The sequence below is a fragment of the Phytophthora cinnamomi genome, assembly GCF_018691715.1.
Source record: "Phytophthora cinnamomi strain GKB4 chromosome Unknown Contig35, whole genome shotgun sequence".
Taxonomy (NCBI): Eukaryota; Oomycota; class Peronosporomycetes; order Peronosporales; family Peronosporaceae; genus Phytophthora; species Phytophthora cinnamomi.
In genome coordinates this window covers 47,762-63,951 of record NW_027150968.1, presented here as the reverse complement: position 1 = coordinate 63,951, position 16,190 = coordinate 47,762, and the positions used below count along the sequence as shown (strand labels likewise).

General features: G+C 58.3%; 7 protein-coding genes across 7 annotated transcripts; 1 reads left to right on the top strand and 6 right to left on the bottom strand.

Annotated features, from left to right (window-relative positions):
• Positions 1 to 80: 80 nt before the first annotated feature.
• Positions 81 to 1,466, bottom strand: IUM83_16946 (Lysocardiolipin acyltransferase; the record flags this gene model as incomplete). Its single annotated transcript, XM_067941866.1, has 3 exons — positions 81 to 330; positions 407 to 507; positions 585 to 1,466. The coding sequence occupies 3 exons, from the start codon at positions 1,464 to 1,466 to the stop codon at positions 81 to 83; spliced, it is 1,233 nt and encodes a 410-aa protein (XP_067792370.1).
• A 250-nt stretch (positions 1,467 to 1,716) lies between these two features.
• On the bottom strand, positions 1,717 to 3,222 carry IUM83_16945 (putative transmembrane protein; the record flags this gene model as incomplete). The annotated part of the gene is made up of 1 exon (XM_067941865.1): positions 1,717 to 3,222. One exon carries the CDS (start codon positions 3,220 to 3,222, stop codon positions 1,717 to 1,719), a length of 1,506 nt encoding a protein of 501 aa, XP_067792369.1.
• A 308-nt stretch (positions 3,223 to 3,530) lies between these two features.
• IUM83_16944 (Beta-glucan synthesis-associated protein) lies at positions 3,531 to 3,974 on the bottom strand (the record flags this gene model as incomplete). The annotated part of the gene is made up of 1 exon (XM_067941864.1): positions 3,531 to 3,974. The coding sequence occupies one exon, from the start codon at positions 3,972 to 3,974 to the stop codon at positions 3,531 to 3,533; it is 444 nt and encodes a 147-aa protein (XP_067792368.1).
• Positions 3,975 to 6,489: 2,515 nt separating this feature from the next.
• On the bottom strand, positions 6,490 to 6,885 carry IUM83_16943 (Beta-glucan synthesis-associated protein; the record flags this gene model as incomplete). The annotated part of the gene is made up of 1 exon (XM_067941863.1): positions 6,490 to 6,885. The coding sequence occupies one exon, from the start codon at positions 6,883 to 6,885 to the stop codon at positions 6,490 to 6,492; it is 396 nt and encodes a 131-aa protein (XP_067792372.1).
• Positions 6,886 to 6,997: 112 nt separating this feature from the next.
• IUM83_16942 (Beta-glucan synthesis-associated protein) lies at positions 6,998 to 8,391 on the bottom strand (the record flags this gene model as incomplete). Its single annotated transcript, XM_067941862.1, has 3 exons — positions 6,998 to 7,011; positions 7,293 to 8,066; positions 8,286 to 8,391. The coding sequence occupies 3 exons, from the start codon at positions 8,389 to 8,391 to the stop codon at positions 6,998 to 7,000; spliced, it is 894 nt and encodes a 297-aa protein (XP_067792371.1).
• A 1,709-nt stretch (positions 8,392 to 10,100) lies between these two features.
• IUM83_16941 (Beta-glucan synthesis-associated protein) lies at positions 10,101 to 11,703 on the bottom strand (the record flags this gene model as incomplete). Its single annotated transcript, XM_067941861.1, has 2 exons — positions 10,101 to 10,147; positions 10,206 to 11,703. 2 exons carry the CDS (start codon positions 11,701 to 11,703, stop codon positions 10,101 to 10,103), a joined length of 1,545 nt encoding a protein of 514 aa, XP_067792345.1.
• Positions 11,704 to 13,196: 1,493 nt separating this feature from the next.
• Positions 13,197 to 15,272, top strand: IUM83_16940 (Beta-glucan synthesis-associated protein; the record flags this gene model as incomplete). Its single annotated transcript, XM_067941860.1, has 1 exon — positions 13,197 to 15,272. The coding sequence occupies one exon, from the start codon at positions 13,197 to 13,199 to the stop codon at positions 15,270 to 15,272; it is 2,076 nt and encodes a 691-aa protein (XP_067792442.1).
• Between the last annotated feature and the right edge of the window lie 918 nt (positions 15,273 to 16,190).

Below are 16,190 nucleotides of genomic sequence, written 5' to 3'. Positions count from 1 at the left end.
TCGCTAAATGGGAAGTACATGCTGAGGTCATAAATGGAGTTCCGTTCAATACTGCGCGGCGTATCGCCGCAGGGATCTGTCTAGTTGCCAAATCGGCGAGCTTGGAGCACCGACAGCGCCGTGCAGAGTGCGAACCACGTGCACGTGGTGACAGGGTAGGTAACGAGCAAGTACAGCGCCAAGCAGCACAGCCCGAGGTTGAACGCGATGCCCGGCACCACCAAGCTCCAGAACGGGAGATCCTCGCGCACGCACGGCTTGCCCTCAAACGCGCCAGTCTCGTAGAATCGCCGAAGTCGTTCCTCCTTCTCCGCAAACCGGTCCTTCAGCCTAACATCCACAGGAAGTCATACACGTCAGCTCAACGCAAGGCCACAAAAACTATCAACGCAACGCAAGAGCGCACCACTGATCCATGTGCTCCCTGTGCTTCACCAACGTCGACCGGTGATACCGCTTCACGTGCATGTGTACCTCCGTCGGGAACTGTCCCCGCACGAATCGAATCTGCACGCACCAACGCACCAACACACCAAAAAGTATCAGCATCTCTAAACCCTCCAGAAACCGGTTCAACAACTCACCGGTGACGGCCTGACGCCGTGCATGAGCTCTGGGTAGGCGACCGTGAGGTCCACCACGTACTCGGGGTCCAATTTCTCCACGCACAGCTCGAAGCCCTTGACTCTCGGCTGCAGCACGTAGTCCCATCTGGGCTCGCCCTGCTTCTCGGCGAACTCGTGACTCTTCTGCAGCGTCTTGTCATACAGCGCCGTGCCCTCCGGGAACATGGCGAGCCACGAGCCCACGTCCGCCTGCTTGTAGGACGCGATGGCGTCTGCCAGCCGCGCCTGGTCCGTGGCCCAGTTGCGGTTGACGAACGGGTACTCGAGCAGCAGCATGGTCCAGCCCACGCCGGGCGCGTAGCGCAGCACGCTCTTCATCATGACGCGCACGCGGTCGTGCACGCCGAGGCGCGCCGCCAGGCTCCAGAAGAAGATCCAGTCCACCTCGCTGCGGTGGTTGCACAGCAGCAGCACGTGCTCGCGCGGCTCGAAGCGCAGCGGCTCGTCGGCCGAGAACACGAGCCGCACGCCGCCCACGAGCTCCAGCAGGCCGCTGAGCATGGCGAAGTACTTGTCCTCCAGGAAGCGGAACACGGGGCGGCAGCTGCGGATCGACAGGCGGCACGCGCGACGCAGCAGCGTCAGCGGCCACAGCACGAACGCCGCGTGCAGGAACGCGCAGGCCACGAGCAGCAGCACGTAGCTGCAGCCGAGGACGAACCCCGACCACGTCCCGGGACTCTCGAGCTTCGAGCTCGGGTGCACCGCCAGGTTGGGCGGCAGCTCGGCGTCCGGCTCGGGGTTGCAATCGGTACTGGCGTCGGTATTGGGCTTGGGCGTCACGCAGCCTGCGTCTGCATCTGCAGGGGCGGAGGCGTGGGGCTCGATGCTTGGACTCATGGCGGGCGAGAGCTGGAATGCGACGACGACGGTTGATATTACCGGTATAGCAGTTACTGGGGTCTGCGACATGGGACGGATGTCATTTGACAGCCTGGAAAACGAAATGCAAAGAAGCGCGGTGTCTCGGTGGATTACTGTCTCCAGCAGCTACTGCGGCGTCCTCGTCCTCGTCCTCGACGGCATAGGGTTGTTGTTGTACGGATGCTATCATACTGGCTGAGTGCCGACGAGTACTGTACTGTACCGGTCAGTGCAAGGCCTGGCTGAAGATGTAGATGTTGTACGCGACGCAGTAGGCGAGCGACGTGAGGAAGGCGGCGGCGGTGAGCGCGCCGGCGTGGTCCGTGAAGCCTCCGTACATGCGCACGAGCTGCGCGTCCAGCTTCTGCAGCGGCAGGATGGGGACCACGGCGAAGGCCAGGCTGTTGACGGCGCAGGTGACGGCCTCCAGGATGGCGATGGACCAGCGGTACTGCGTCGTGTCGGCGCGGGCGTCGGCGCCCGACGGGAAGTACGACGCGCGCTGGATGGACGTGAGCAGCGTGCTCACGAACACCTTGAAGATGGTGTTGAACGACAGCGCGAGGCCGACGACGCCGCCCTCGGAGCCTTCCTCGATGATCTCGGTCACGGGGACCAGCAGCACCAGCGCCATGACGCCGGTCGAGACGCCCGCCACGCCAGTCAGCACGACGTACACGGCCGGGCTCCGATACAGCGCGGGGACGACCAGCACGGCCATCACGACTTGCGGCACGATCGTCATGGTCGGCGCTAGAGGGAAGAACTTCTTCCACAGCATGTTGCGCAGTCTCCACCTCCACGCCAGCACGGTCAGGATCATGACCAGGTCGTTCAGGCTGTTGCTCAGCAGCGCCGACGCGCTGTCCGTCGTGTCCGTCCACTGCCTCAGCGCCTGCGTCACCAGCGGGAAGCCGAAGTTGAGGAAGAAGGCGAAGCTCGCGACGATCAGCAAGATGCGCCACACCGCCTTCTGCTTGGTGAGCTTCCAGTAGCTCTCGCACTTGCACCTCAAGCTCTCCTTCCTGTACGCCGGTGGCTCGTCAAGCCCCCCGACCACCACGACGATGGCCATGACCGACAGCGACACCAGCACCAGCAAGATCAAGGCGATCTCGTGCGCCACGACCACGTTCTGGATCACGTACACCAGCAGCCTGGCGGAGATCTGCCCCGCCGCCCTGGCCACCAAGTAGTCTGCCTGGAACACGCCTCTGCGCTCGAGGCTTTCTCGCTGCGACAGCGTCACGGCCGCCGTGTGCACCGAGCAGAAGTTGATCATGGAGCCGAAGCTCACGCCGCCCATGAGCAGCATCATGATGTAGCTGAAGCTGCTGCCAATGGCCTCTCTCATGTCCTGGGCGAAGAGGCAGCCCAGGCCGATGGCGGCCAGGCACAGCAGACTCAGCAGCATGCCCAGCACCATGTACGCCTTGCGGCGCGAGCCCCACACGGGCACGGCGTCGGCGTAGAGCCCCACGAAGAAGGCCAAGGCGGCGGGCACCTCCACGAGGCGGTCCATGGCCTCGGTCTGCGTCTCGGACAGCTGCAGCTGGCTGCTCACCATGGGCAGCAGCCCGTAGCGCGCGCCGATGTAGACGAACGCGGACGTGAAGGTGGCGGCCACCAGCCCGATGAACTCGAGCGAGAAGAAGCGCACCACGCCGCCCGGACGCAGCCCGCCGTACATGTCGTAGTTGTAGAAGTCCGGCCCGGCCACGAAGCGGCTCATGCTGCTGCGACTGCAACTGGTTGGCGGCTGGTGGTGGAGGCGATGGCATGGCATGGCGATCTTCCATTGACTGGCGGCGGCAGTAGGCGAATAAGCTTATTGACCTGTTGTGGGTTCGAGTCTGGGGTCATCAGTGGGAAAGGCAACATCGAAGGTGGGAGGTTCAACTTGGATCGGGTTGGCGAGGGTACGTGTTTCGAAGAGATTTTGGGAACGTTCGTGCGACATTCGAGCGACAATGTTTCGCTAGTTGAAGTGCACTTCAACATGGATGGATTTCGAGTTAAATGGGGGGGGGGTCCTAGCTATTATACGAAGTTGGTGGCGTAGTCTTCCTTCTTGTCCATCTTGCTGCCGCTGGCATCGCCGTTGAATAGTACAGCCGCGGACTTCTCGCCCTTGCTGGCGCTGGCTTCAGTGGCGGACAGCATGGACGCGGTCTTGTTGAGCTCCTTCACGCGCTCGGCAGCCTGTTCCTGCGCTTGGATTCTGGCGCTGAGGCGCTTCGCCTCCCAGCGCTTGTAGAGGATGATGCAGACCGCGATGGTGATGATCACCACCGCCACCAGGATCGACACGAGAATGGGCGGGCCAAACATGGTGTCGTCGTCGCTCGTGCTGGCCACCTCCGTGCAGCGAGGGCCTGTCCACGAGTCCGAAGAGCACTCGCAACGGCCGTCCGAGCCACAGCTGCCGGTGATCACCGACGAGGTGCCGACAGTGCAGTCGTCGTCCGACTTGCAGAACGCCATACCCGACACGGCGGTGTACGGATTGTCGGTGTCCGTGTAGTCGTCGATGTTGTCCTCGATCCATTGCTTCGTCGGATGAGAAGACGGATCGCAACCGATGGCCATGGCCGTGTTGGAGGAGGTGTCTTGGTACAGACGGATGTAGTCGATCTTCAGGTACATCGGGAATGAGTCGCAGATAGCGTTGTCTTCGGAGCTGGAACCATCTCCACGACAGCTTCCTTCGCCTGCATGAGGCGGTGAAGAACCCCAGGAGCTCGACAGGGCGACGTTAAAGATGATGTACATGGGCTCCTCGACCATGATTTTCTTGGGGTTCATCTGTGCCGTGTCCTGTGGAGGATTCGTCAGGGCTTCGGCGGGGATTTCAAAGATTACCTGGTTCTCCACTTCCCAGCGCACATATCCCGAGTCGCCCATGACCCACTCGACAGTGTACGTGACCCAGTCCAAGTACGCCGCCATGTGAATCTCCCAGTCCGTGGAGATGGCATCCATCTGATAGGCGAACTCGGAACTGGAACTGGTGGAGCCGCTTGATGCCGTACATTCCGAGTTGGTGTTGCCGGGGCTGCACAGGTACGCGCCCATGTAGGCGTTCTGCTTGGGGAAGCATGTGCCGTTTGCATTAATGCCCCAGTGCACCGTACCGTTGTCCTTGTAGCCCATGTCGGCGTTAACGTCGTACGAGGCCGGACACAGCTCCATGGTGCAAGCATTCTCCGTGATTCCCTTGGCGAGTGACGCGTTGATGGTGGCGAAGCTCTGGATGTCGTCTTCTTCAACATCGCAGATGTTGTTGGCGCCGTAGCGAAGACCTTGGTACCACGACTTGTGGCCACGCAGATTCCAGTAGTACTTGGTGGGGACATCCTGGTTATTGGCGCCTTCGGTGGTGCAGTCGTAGTTGTAGAAACAGTAGGAGGACGCCGTCGTGTTATCCTCGAGCATCCGAAAGTCGTCCGGCATGCCTGGACCGACCTGAATTGACGAAGAGATGGCAGTACCACCGCCTTCGAGGATATCGATCTCAGGAGCTCCTCGTCCTTGGTTCGCGTTCATACCGGATCCAGGATTGTCGTCACATGCACTGATACGTTGGTTCTGCGACGAGAAGATGGTTTCGTTGCACTCGTTGTACGTGTACGGCCACATGCGGCTCGTGGACGCGGAGAATAAAGACCTGCCTAGATTCCCCATGAGCCAAATACCAGGCCACGTCGGATAATAGTCGATGTTGGCGGCACGCACTGTCGTGGAGCCCGTCTTGACGTCCGGGTTGCCCGACGCGTTCGTCACGGCTCCTGGTAATTGAACTCGGACCTCGACCATGCCGCCCTGGAAGCAAAACTTGTTCCAGCTTTGAACCATTCCCGAGCGGTAGTAGAAATATACGGTCTCGTAGCCTGGAGGTGACATGTAGCTGTTCCAGACCGTCTCCTCGATGGTCTCGTCCGTGGTGTTGATGTAGAAGTAGCAGTTTCCGTCGGTATCGCACTCGGTGCCCGTCATGTTCTTGGAGTAGACCTCTAACGCCGAATTGACACCATCGGCGATCTCCATGGCCGTCCACAGATGGTCGTCACCGGCATCAAAGCTGCGGCCTTCCGTGGTGAACTCGTCGCTCATTGTCAAGGTCCAGGTATCTCCTCTCGACGAGGTATACGTCTGCGCGCTCGAAGGGGTGTTGACATCCACCCACGGCAACAGACCCGACTTGGTAGTGTACGATTTTGGTGTTGCTGCATTTGAGGTGGACGCGAAGGCAAGAGCCACCGCAGCCCACGTGGTTAATAGCTTCCGGGTGGGCATTACCGTTGCAGTGTGGTCGGTCTCACGCCGATATCAAAGTGCGAGAGAGGGATCGGAAATGGGTCGAGCGTTCGAGACAGCAGTGTGTTGGACAGCTACCACAGCGCCAACGGCGCAAGCCGAGGTGGTTCCCTCCACGCATGCGGTGACAATCCATCCGAATGTCCGGCAGCTGACAGTGAGGCGTTCGGCGCTGGAAAGGCCGAGGCATGAGCGCTAATGATGGCCCGAGCTGGTGGGACACCCGGGAATTGGCCGTGCTCATGCCGTTCCGAGCAGAGCAGTGGACACTACGGGTGCAAATCCGGGCATCCATGCCGCTCCCAAGTTTGGATTTTTGTATGGGGAATAATCTTCCGCGACGCGCGTCACAGAGATTACGCGCCCCGAATGCATCGCTAGTCGCGCTTTACCCAGTTCATCGGGCCTCAGTCTCTCGATGAAGGTGTTGTTCGTGTGTGGCCACTGCGCGTCCCGCCGGATTTGATTCGGCACGGGAGGAACGTGAGACGCCCAGGCGCCTCAGCTGCACTCGCTGCTCTCGCGATTCCCAACTCGAGAGCCGAAGCCACGCAGCATTTAGGATTTGTCTCCGTTCTCCGCATCCGACGAATTGAACACGACAGCAAGTCAAGTAAGTGTTGTGCTGCTGTTTTTGATTAGTTAGGACGATCCGAGGATGGACACTCATCTACATGTATACTCATACAAAGCTCGTCCTCTCCTTGCCAGTTTTGGCGACAACAGCAGCTTCGCCCATGGACGAAAAGGACGAAGCACCCAGGTCCTTCTGCTGCTCCACCTTCAGGTCGTTCTCACGCAGGCGAGCCAGATTCTTCTTGCGCTGGGTCACTTGATACGCGATGACGCACAGCGTCACCACGATAGCGGCAATTCCGATCAGGATCGAGACGTACATCGGGGGGCCATACAGGTTGTCGTCGCTGCCGCTGCCACTCTCGCTGGCGGCCTCGGTGCAACGAGGACCTGTCCAGGAGTCTGAAGAGCACTCGCAACGGCCGTCCGAGTTGCAGGAACCTGTGGTGACCGACGTGGAGCTGTCGATGGTGCAGTCGTCGTTGGACGTGCAGAACGCCATGCCCGACACGGCCGTGTCCGGATTGTCGTCATCGACGTAGTCGTCGATGTTGTCCTCGATGAATTTCTTCGTCGGGTGCGTGTCAGGGTCACAACCGATTGCCATATCGGTGTTATCCGACGTATCCTGGTACAGACGGATGTAGTCGATCTTCATGTACATGGGGAACGAGTCGCAGATAGCGTTGTCTTCGGAGCTGGAGCCGTCGCCGCGGCAGCTTCCTGAGCCGGCATTAGGAGGCTTCGATCCCCAAGAACTGGAGAGGGCGACGTTGAAGATTAGGTACATGGGCTCCTCGACCATGATTTTCTTGGGGTTCATTTGCGCCGTGTCTTGCGGCGGATTGATAATCGACTCGGCCGGGATTTCAAAGATCACCTGGTTCTCTACTTCCCAGCGGATGTAGCCGTAGTCGCCCATGACCCACTCAACGCTGTACGTGACCCAGTCCAAGTACGCGGCCATGTGCACTTCCCAGTCCGTGGAGATAGCGTCCATTTGATACGCGAATTCCGACCCTGCGCTCGTGGAACCACTCGAAGCAGTACACTCCGAGTTGGTGTTGCCAGCATTGCACAGGTACGCGCCCATGTAGGCGTTCTGCTTGGGGAAGCATGTGCCGTTTGCATTAATGCCCCAGTGAACCGTACCGTTGTCCTTGTAGCCCATGTCGGCGTTAACGTCGTACGAGGCCGGACACAGCTCCATGGTACACGCATTTTCCGTGATTCCCTTGGTCAGCGACGCGTTGATGGTGGCGAAGCTCTGGATGTCGTCTTCCTCGACGTCGCAAATGTTGTTGGCGCCGTATCGGAGGCCCTGGTACCACGACTTATGGCCACGAATGTTCCAGTAGTACTTGGTGGGGACGTCCTGGTTGTTGGCGCCTTCGGTGGTGCAGTCATAGTTGTAGAAGCAATACTCGGACGAGTTGTCCGTGAACATGCGGAAGTCTTCGGGCATGCCAGGCCCAACCTGGATGGACGACGAGATAGCAGTGCCGCCACCTTCGAGGATGTCGATCTCAGGAGCGCCGCGACCCTGGTTGGCGTTCAAGCCCGAGCCTGGGTCGTCATCACACGCGCTGATTCTCTGGTTCTGCGACGAGAAGATGGTCTCGTTGCACTCGTTGTACGTGAATGGCCACATCCTGCTGGTGGAAGCGGAGAAGATGGCGCGACCTAGATTCCCCATGAGCCAAATGCCTGGCCAGGTCGGGTAGTAGTCGATGTTGGCGGCGCGCACTGTTGTCGACCCCGTCTCGACATCCGGATTACCAGACTCGTTCGTCACGGCTCCGGGGAGCTGCACCTTGACCTCGATCATGCCGCCCTGGAAGCAAAACTTGTTCCAGCTCTGCACCATGCCCGAGCGGTAGTAGAAGTACACGGTCTCGTAGCCCGGCGGCGAGATGTAGTTGTTCCAGACCGTCTCCTCGATGACCTCGTCCGTGGTGTTGATGAAGAAGTAGCAGCGACCGTCGTCGTCGCACTCGGTGCCCGTCATGTTCTTGGAGTAGACCTCGAGAGCCGAGTTGACGCCGTCGGCCTTCTCCAGTGCAGTCCAGAGGTGGTCGTCGCCCGCGTCAAAGCTGCGGCCTGCGGTGTTGAATTCGTCGCTCATGGTGAGCGTCCAGGTGTCTCCTCTCGACGTGGTGTACGTCTGTCGGTTGCTGGGTGTGTCTGGGTCCACCCACGGTAGAATCCCCGACTTGGTCGAGTACGAGGTGCTGCTGCTGGAGGAGCTGGCCCACGTGGTCGTGGAGGCCAGCACCAATGCCACGCCGGCCGCGACACTCAGCCTGCCGAGCGTCATGCTGTGTCTGTCAAACTACTATTGAGGTCCCTGCACTGCTACACTACTTCACACGCTCGGGAGGCCGGAAAAACCAAAATGCACTTGACCCCTGGCGTGCCCCCGCTCAGATACCTGCGCTGTATCACGCCGCAAAGATGGCCGGGAGTGTGGCCTGTCACACCCGCGCTTCTCGACGCATCCACGTGGGTGGAGCAGCACAAGCGAAATTTCGGCAGCGAAGACTTTCGCCACGACGGCAGAAGCCGTCGGCGTCAGTTATGATGCGCGAGGAAGGCCTGCACGGCTGCAGTTTATGATAGCTGCGTGGCGAGGTGTTCATTCATACATGTACGCGTACACTCGGTGAAGCGAGGAAAGTGTCGTGGTCGTGGCGGGGTTGGTATCGATCTCAAGGTCGCTGTGCAGAGACCTCGCGAAGCTTCAGAAGGCGGATTCTCCAAGCAGAACCGATCTCAGCATACCACTTCCGTCACGCTGATGACAGCGCTGCAGATCTTAGGATCGAGCTGCTGGTGCTGTTAATTGACGATGGATTGAGTCGCTACTATCGACTCGAGCCGGATCCGCGCGGCACCAGTGATCCTCTCACATCGCCGGTCGCCTGGGATGTTGCAGAGATCGAGCCGAGGTGAGATCGGTTCCGAGTTGTCCAGGAAGACGAAAGCAACAACGGGGACTTGGTCGGTCTTAGAGCTTCGAGTGAGTTCACTTCTCATTGCAGCACCAAGGCGTCAGACAAGGTTCGATTGGTGCAAGACTGCGAATGCCTGGTGGGGCAATGCTCCACCATTCGCAGAGGTGTGGGCACTAATAACATGCATTTGATTCACATTTTACCAGCTATACAAAATTGGTGCTGTAGTTGTCTTTGGGGGGCTTCGCGATGGAGTCACCCAGCGACGCGGGGGACATCGCGGCGCCTCCGTGCTTCCCCATAATCTCTTTTTGCAGAGTTTCGTCGGTCTTGCGAGCAGTCAGGATGGACAGGTACACGGACACGAAGGTGGTGAGGACGGTGATGGCCATGAAGACACCGGACACGTACATCGGGGGTCCATACGAGTTGCTGGAGAACAGGCCGTCGCTGCTGCTATCGGTGGACGCGGTGGTCGCAACAGTGCAGCGTGGTCCCGTCCAGGTGGTAGCCGAGCACTTGCAGCGACCACTGACACAGGTGCCCGTGGTGATAGCAGTGGACGAATTGGTCTCGATCGTGCAGTCGTTGTTGGAGTCGCAGAAAGCCTTGCCAGCTACTTCAGTCCACGGGTTGTCGTCGTCCACGTACGAGTCAATGTTGTCCTCGATCCACTGCTTGGTCGGGTGGGTGGACGGATCGCACCCCACGGCCATGCTCGAGTCGTCCGACTTGTCCTGGTAAACACGGATGTAGTCGATCTTCAGGTACATGGGGAACGCGTCGCAAATGGCGTTTGTGGTCGCGTCACTGCCGTCGCCGTAGCAGCCACCTTTGCCAGCGTTGGGCGGCGTTGTGCCCCAGGTACTGGACAAGGCGACGTTAAAGATGAGATACATGGGCTCCTCCAGCATGATCTTCTTGGGGTTCATGTGCGCCTCGTCCTGCGGCGGATTCGTCAATACATCGGCCGTGATCTCGAACAGCGGCTCGCCTGCGAGCATCCAGCGGATATACCCTTCGTCTCCCATGACCCATTCGAGCTGGTACGTTAGCCAGTCGGTGTACGCGCCTACCTGGATCTCCCAGTTGGACGAGATGGCGTCCATTTGGTACGCGAACTCGGACATGGCGTCGGTGGAGCCACTGGAGGCGGTGCAACTCGTGTCGTTGTTGCCTGCACTACACAGGAACGCTCCCGTGTATGCGTTCTGCTTTGGGAAGCACGTGCCGTTGGTGTTGATCCCCCAATGCTCCGTGCCGTTGTCGATGTAGTCCAAGTCAGCGTTGACGTCATATGAAGCCGGGCACAAGGCCATCGTACAAGCATTTTCGGTGATCCCCTTCTCCAGCGAAGCAGCGATCGTCTTGTATGATTGAACAAGCGTCGAATCCGAGTCGCAGAAGTTGTTGGCGCCGTACCGGAGTCCCTGATACCAGGACTTGTAGCCGCGAAGCTTCTCGTAGTAAGCCGTGGGCACATCCTGGTTGTTGGCACCTTCGGTGGTGCAGTCGTACGTGTAGATGCACGAGTACGACGTGTTGTCTGCGAGCAGGCGGAACTGCTCCGGCATGCCTGGACCAACCTGAACCGATGACGAGATCGCAGTGCCACCACCCTCGAGAATGTCAATCTCAGGGGCGCCACGGCCTTGGTTGGCGTTCATGCCCGATCCAGGGTCGTCGTCACACGCGCTGATCCGCTGGTTCTGCGAGGAGAAGACGGTCTCGTTGCACTCGTTGTAGGAGAACGGCCACATGCGCGCCGTGGACGCGGAGAAGATAGCACGACCCAGGTTCCCCATCATCCAGATGCCGGGCCAGGTCGGGTAGTAGTCGATGGTGGCTGCGCGGACGCTACTGGACCCGGTCTCGACGTCCGGATTGCCCGACGCGTTGGTCACGGCTCCGGGGAGCTGCGCGCGCACCTCGACCATGCCGCCCTGCATGCAGAACTTGTTCCAACTCTGCACCATGCCGGCCTTGTAGTAGAAGGTGACGTCCTCGTAGCCGGCGGGCGACAGGTAGTCGTTCCAGAGCTTGAGCGTGGTCTCGCCCGTGGTGGCCTCGATGTAGAAGTAGCAGTTGTCGTCGTCGTCGCACTCGGTGCCCGTCATGTTGTGCATGTAGATCTCCAGGGCCGAGTTGACGCCGTCGGCCTTCTCCATGGACGTCCAGAGGTGGTCGTCGCCCGGCTCGAAGCTGCGGCCTTCCGTGTTGAACTCGTCGCTCATGACCAAGTCCCACGTGCCGCCGCGCGACGACGTGTACGTCTGGCGGTCACTGGGTGTGGCGGGGTCTACCCACGGTAGAATCCCAGACTTGGTTGAGTACTCGCTCGTCGCCTGCACCGCCGCCATTGCCATGGCGACCGCGATGGCCAATGTCCGATTCCGCACGAGCATGGTGTCCGTCCGGCAGGCGTTAGAAGAGGAAGTGGTCCGCTGTCCGAGACTGTGGCCGTCACCACGCAGGACCGCGCTATAATACCGCACGCACGCGCTGTCCGTCCTCTAACGACGAGGTCGAGCCAAGTCTCCATTGCGCGCGAGTCGATCAGGTCGCATCCCGTGCCATTCCGTCCGCATCCCAGCTGGCCGCGCTTTGACGTGGTCTGCCCGCTCGCTAGTCGACGCTGCGGATACGCCGAGCACCAAGCCTGCATAGCGGGGGCGCCCGGCTCCGATTCGATCACCGCAATGTGGCGCTCGGACGCTGAGCACACGCACCCTCGCTGAGCGAGGGTGCATTACGACGGTACATGTACTAGTACTTGCATGGCTGCTGCCTACCTAGGTATTGTCGGCATTGCTGCCGATTCCTACATGAAAGTCATGTCAAGTGAGGCGGGGTTGGTGTTGACAAGTTGATGGTGGCGAGCGATTTGCTTTTCGCCAGTTTGTATCGGATGTTCGAGTCAACTGTCGACCACCAAGGACACTTCAACAGAGATTGTTAACGCTCCAATCGCGATCAAACTGACATTTACTGCACAGGAATGAGCATAGCCACCGGGTGGCAGTATGGCGAGTAGCATTGTCAGCTTCACCCGCGTTAAGGGATCGATGAATGTGCCACGCAAGAATCGTACACGATTGCAAGGCTTCCCACCGTTGGTCAAGAATTGCGGCGCTGGGCAATGCCAGCGGCCATCTTACACACGAGAAGACCTGCTCGAAAGAGCTGCCAAGGCAGACGAACAGATCGGCTCCGCGCGGACGGCGAAATAAATGAAGTGTTCTAGTGTTCAAACAGTGCGCGGCGTCTCATTCCCATCCAAGGCGTTCCCGTGTTGAGACTCGAGGTTGACGCACGGACAGCAAGGCGATGCTGAAAAATCCACAATGGGCTTCCAAGAGGTACTGGTATCACCCGGGGCTGTCACTTCAGACCCGATACCAGCATCTGCTTACGATCAAGTGTCCACTGCTGGTTAGATGCATGCAAGTGAGAGCGGCCGATTGCCACACACGGAGCGCCAGATGCAATATCTTTCGCTCTCCTAGACGGCGAAATTCACCACCCTCGACGTTCGGCAGGATTGTCACGGACAGGTACTAGGTGATCTTGATGGACGCCAACGAAAATGCTCGCTGCGGCGTTTGAGCTCGCCACTCACTTAAGCTTTCACCGCTTCCATCGCAGTAGCTCTGCTTCGTACGAGACCAACATGTGCAGCCGGAAAATCAGCGAGCGGAGCGTCGGAGCAATACTGGCACTTGCGTTGGCTACGACTTCAACAGCTGCATCAAGTGCATCATACACCACCAAGTCCGGCGTCTTGCCATGGGTGGATGTCGACACCCCTTCCAGCGCGCAGACGTATACTTCGTCGAGAGGAGATACCTGGACCTTGACGATGAGCGACGAGTTCAACACGGAAGGCCGCAGTTTCGACGCGGGTGACGATCATCTGTGGACGGCTCTGGAACTCCCTGACGGCGTCAATGCAGCACTTGAGGTATACTCGACGAATATGACGGGCACCGAGTGCGATACGGACGGGAATTGCTACTTCTACATCAACACCACGGACGAAACCATCGAGAAAACTGTTTGGAATAACTACATCTCGCCTCCAGGGTATCAGACGGTGTACTTCTACTATCGTTCCGGCATGGTGCAGACCTGGAACAAGTTTTGCTTTCAGGGCGGCATGATCGAGGTGCGCGCTCGCCTCCCCGGTGCAGTTTCCAGCGCGTCTGGCAACCCGGACGTCAAGACGGGCTCCACAACTGTGCGCGCCGCCAACATCGACTACTATCCAACCTGGCCAGGAATTTGGATGATGGGGAATTTGGGGCGCGCTCTGTTCACGGGCTCCACCGCTCGAATGTGGCCGTTCTCCTACAACGAGTGCAATGATACCATTTTCGACTCGCAGAACCAGCGCATCAGTGCTTGTGACGACAATCCTGGTTCAGGCATGAAGGCAAATCAAGGCCGTGGAGCCCCTGAGATCGATATCCTTGAGGGTGGTGGCACTGCCATTTCATCATCGATTCAGGTCGGGCCAGGGATGCCAGCGGATTTCAGGCTTATCGAAGATACTGCATCCTCCTACTGCTTTTACACCTACGAGTGCACCACCAAGGGTGCGAACAACCAGGACGTCCCAACTAATTACTACTGGAATCTGCGTGGCCATAAATCGTGGTATCAGGGGCTTCGCTATGGCGCGAACAACTTGTGCGACGTCAAAAGCGCGGATGTCCAGAGTTTTGCTACGATTAACGCGTCGTTGACGAAGGGAATCACGGAAAATGCTTGCACAATGGACTTGTGTCCTGCTTCGTACGATGTAAATGGAGACTTGGGTTTGAAGGATAACGGCACGGTGCATTGGGGAATCAATACGAACGGCACTTGCTTCCCCCTCCAGAACGCGTACACGGGTGCGTACCTGTGCAATGCTGGCAACAATGCAACGGAATGCACATCCTCAAGTGGCTCTACGAGTGCTGGATCGGAATTCGCATATCAAATGGACGCGATCTCGTCGAATTGGGAAGTGCACATGGCGGCGTATTTGGACTGGGTAACGTACAGCGTTGAGTGGGTCATGGGCGCCTCGGGATATGTGCGCTGGGAAGTGGAGAACCAGGTAATCTTTGAAATCCCCGCCGAAGCCCTGACGAATCCTCCACAGGACACAGCTCAGATGAACCCCAAGAAAATCATGGTCGAGGAGCCCATGTACATCATCTTCAACGTCGCCCTGTCAAGCTCCTGGGGCTCTTCACCACCTCATGCAGGCGAAGGAAGCTGTCGTGGAGATGGTTCCAGCTCCAAAGACAACGCTATCTGCGACTCATTCCCGATGTACATGAAGATCGACTACATCCGCTTGTACCAGGATACATCCAGTGGAACTGGCATGGCGATCGGCTGTGATCCGTCTTCTCATCCGACGAAGCAATGGATCGAGGACAACATCGACGACTACACGGGCTCCGACAACCCCTACATTGTCGTATCGGGTATGGCATTCTGCAATTCGGACGACGACTGCACCATTGACAGTTCTACAGCGGTGTCCACCGGTACATGCAACTCGAATGGCCGTTGCGAATGCTCTACGGACTCTTGGACAGGACCTCGCTGCACTGAACCAGCCAGCTCGAGCAGCACTGACGACGAGCTGTATGGTCCTCCGATGTACGTTTCGGTGCTGGTGGCCCTGGCACTGTTAGCAGTTATGGTCTTTGCCATCATTTACAAGTGGCGGGAAAACAAGCGGGACATCCACAAGGTGCAGCAGGATCAGGAACATAAAGTGGAGCAGTTGAGGGAACTGAAACAGGCTGCGTCCATGGGGTCCATGGTCGAAGTCGGCGCTAGCAAGGTCGAGAGAGGAACGTCCGTGGTGTCGCTCCCAGAGACCAACGCCGCCAAGAGCAGTAAGCGAGAGGATTACAGCACGAACTTTGTGTAAACGCGGCCAATAAGTATATACATAACGTGTTCTTGATAAGGTATCTGCTCGCTTCAAGTTGAAGTGCCCTGATCCAGTAATTCGAGGTCCCTGGTCATTCTCTACTCACCCGTGCCACGTCAGTGCACGCAGATCATGGACAACAACGTGATCCCCATTTACATATTCATCCTCGCAGCGCCGGCACACTCAGTTGCTTGGTCGACTTGTGCGCTTGCTTGACCAGCCACGAATGTGAAGAGCACGTGCCTGCCATTGATGCATGGCAGATCCCCTAAACTTTTTCGGCGCTGCTATTATACCGGTAAATCCAGGCCAGAACTTGCAATCCGCGCCACAATCCGCACAATGGCATGGCATTGCTGCAGTGTGAAGCCCCCACCAATCCAGGAAGGCTGCATTGCCGGCAACTCGAAGGCAGGCTGCATGGATTCCTGCGCCTGCCGAACTTTGATTTTTGCCTTTCTGTGTCCTCCATTCTCGAATTTTGCCAGTTTCCCTCTGAATACTGATCCTCTTAAACCTCATTCATTATGTATCATGTCATTTCAGTATTAAAATGCATAGTAACGTTTATGGCGCCTCCATCTGTGATGTCCTTCCAGAAGTAATTCGTATCGGGTCTCACAGTCCGCGTTGTTCGAAAATTCCGAGGGAATTTTTGCTTCCCAGGATAACAAATGATTTTAATCCGCGCGGTCGCCGTCCGAACACCAGCCACCTCGATCCCCAACAACGCAGCTCCAGCCCCGACAATCGACCGGCCGTCGCCCGCCATACAACAACAACCCGCATATGGGCGTTTCGCTATGCGTGACTTCGGTGTCCGCGGGGCACAATCTGGTTTCAAAGTCGCGTGTGACATTCATCGATCCGCTTGAATTTGCAGGCCCGGCTATGCAATCAGACTCGCGTCGA